This window comes from Quercus lobata, chromosome 2 (genome assembly GCF_001633185.2).
Source record: "Quercus lobata isolate SW786 chromosome 2, ValleyOak3.0 Primary Assembly, whole genome shotgun sequence".
NCBI lineage: Eukaryota > Viridiplantae > Streptophyta > Magnoliopsida > Fagales > Fagaceae > Quercus > Quercus lobata.
Genome location: NC_044905.1, coordinates 54,019,478 through 54,021,348, shown reverse-complemented (window position 1 = coordinate 54,021,348; position 1,871 = coordinate 54,019,478). Strand labels below are relative to the sequence as shown.

The 1,871-nt window shown below is 34.0% G+C and overlaps 1 protein-coding gene across 1 annotated transcript; it reads right to left on the bottom strand.

Annotated features, from left to right (window-relative positions):
- Positions 1-274: 274 nt before the first annotated feature.
- Positions 275-1,148, bottom strand: LOC115956716 (stress-induced protein KIN2-like). The gene is made up of 3 exons (XM_031075021.1): positions 1,031-1,148; positions 649-717; positions 275-526 (listed from the first exon to the last, which is right to left on the bottom strand). Exons 1-3 carry the CDS (start codon positions 1,085-1,087, stop codon positions 452-454), a joined length of 201 nt encoding a protein of 66 aa, XP_030930881.1. The 5' UTR covers positions 1,088-1,148; the 3' UTR covers positions 275-451.
- Between the last annotated feature and the right edge of the window lie 723 nt (positions 1,149-1,871).

Genomic DNA, 1,871 nt, shown 5'->3' with positions numbered 1-1,871 from the left:
TGGAAGAATTGTAATGTTGAACCAAAATTATAAAAAATGTTGAAGCATTGAAATTTATTTTACTTTAGAATCTGCCTAACAATAATTGGACATGAAATGCCTACGGCTACATAAAACCAGTAGACTTTTTGCTCATCTGTATTGAATGATCTGCTTTAATTGGATTGCATTGTTTAACAAGTCTATTTTCGATTGCAATAGAGAAGTATTAAATTTTGAATCGTAAATATAGATATAATGAAACCTTGTGCATGATCTAATACGAATGCATGGATAAAAACTCAATAAAGGAGTTCCCATGTTAATTCAAATGACAAATTCAACCAACTCAATGAGAGCAAGATCAAAATAGTGTACAAAGTAGAAGAAATCAAAATTCATAAATTAAAATTTAATAAGCACAAAATTTATTTGGGAGGGCTTGCTAGATGGATGAGGTCCAATATGATTTTCATTTGTTTGCTCCAACTTTATCCTTAACAGCATCACAAGCTCCTTGTGCCTTATCCTTCATCTGCTGGCCAGCCTGCAATACATAGGACTCCATATGTAAGCAATTAACAATGATGTAGGGCAGTATTGCTTGAGATCGAAGTATTTTGTTATGTTTATATGTAATTTTCTAACTCAGTAAAAACTTCGTTGAACCTCTTGGCATGATTCCTTGGCAGATTGAGTAGCATTGCTTGCCTTTTCCGCCAAGTTGCCCGCCTTTTCCTAAACCAAAAAAGAACAACACAATATTGTCAACATTTAAAATGTCAACGTGCATAGTGTTCATGCATGAAACATCCATCCATGCCTATGTAAATCCTTTTAGATGTAGTTTGCCTAAGAAGCACTGTATCATAGGCGTATTTTGGACATATTGGCACTTAAAATAAAAAATCAGTGTACGCATACAGGCGTATCCCAGAAATATCCGGTGCCGGATACAAATATATGAGCTAAACTAGAGTATCTGTGCTTACTAGATGTATGCGACTATGCTAATAGATGTAAATAGGATGGATTATGGATAGAAACTCACCTGAGCTTGGCCCTTGGCCTCGCCAGCTTGGTAACTTGCATTCTGGGATTTGTCCATCTTCAGTTTCTGCTTGGAACACAAACACTAACAATGTAATTCAGGCTCTAAAATTCAACTTGGGTGATTCTACAAACAAATGTGAGGCAAAATTTATAGGATTTTCAAACCAATCCACTAATTGACACGTTTATGTTTTCTCAAATATGCTCACAACATGTGTCATCATATGATTGAAGTTTGGCATTTTAATTTGGCCTTAGGACCAGGTGCTTCTTTTGATGATACGCACACTAACCATTCAATTCAAAGTTGGTTACGATTTTAGAGGGATATATATGAACTTGGCCTTGACACTACTTGCAATGAATTTGCTACTATAGAGTCTAGACTGTCCTAGTGATAAAGTTTGCTTGTGGTAATTAAACTTTGTCCATTATTGAGAAATACATATAAACTTCGCTTTTTTTTTTTTGATGAATAAACTCCGCATTTTTTGAGTCATATGATGTGATACAAATAAATAATAATAAAAAGAGACCCTAAAAAAAATTCATAAGCACACCTGCTATGCATATTCTTGCTCTATCAAGTAGTAAGCAAAAAATACTCATTATCAATCACACATTTGTGCAAATATTTCATGTCCAGATTTTATGTACAAATCTTAGTTTGCTCCATAGGTACGTAAAGCACCCCATTATCAACCGGCATCACATGAAAGATTAATAGTAACCTAAACTTTTAAGTAATTAAATTCAGCCAAAAAAACTTTTAGGTAATTAAATGTTGCCTCCACTTTTAGTGTCAGATTGTCCATATAAATTGGGCCAGAATAGAGTCT

Bases quoted from the DNA above. Each gene is read 5' to 3' on its own strand.
- LOC115956716 (XM_031075021.1), bottom strand. From the start codon at position 1,087: ATGGACAAATCCCAGAATGCAAGTTACCAAGCTGGCGAGGCCAAGGGC. The intron at 718-1,030 runs GTGAGTTTCTAT...TTTTTGGTTTAG, and splicing joins AGGCCAAGGGCCAAGCTCAG to GAAAAGGCGGGCAACTTGGC. The intron at 527-648 runs GTTCAACGAAGT...TATGTATTGCAG, and splicing joins CCAAGGAATCATGCCAAGAG to GCTGGCCAGCAGATGAAGGA.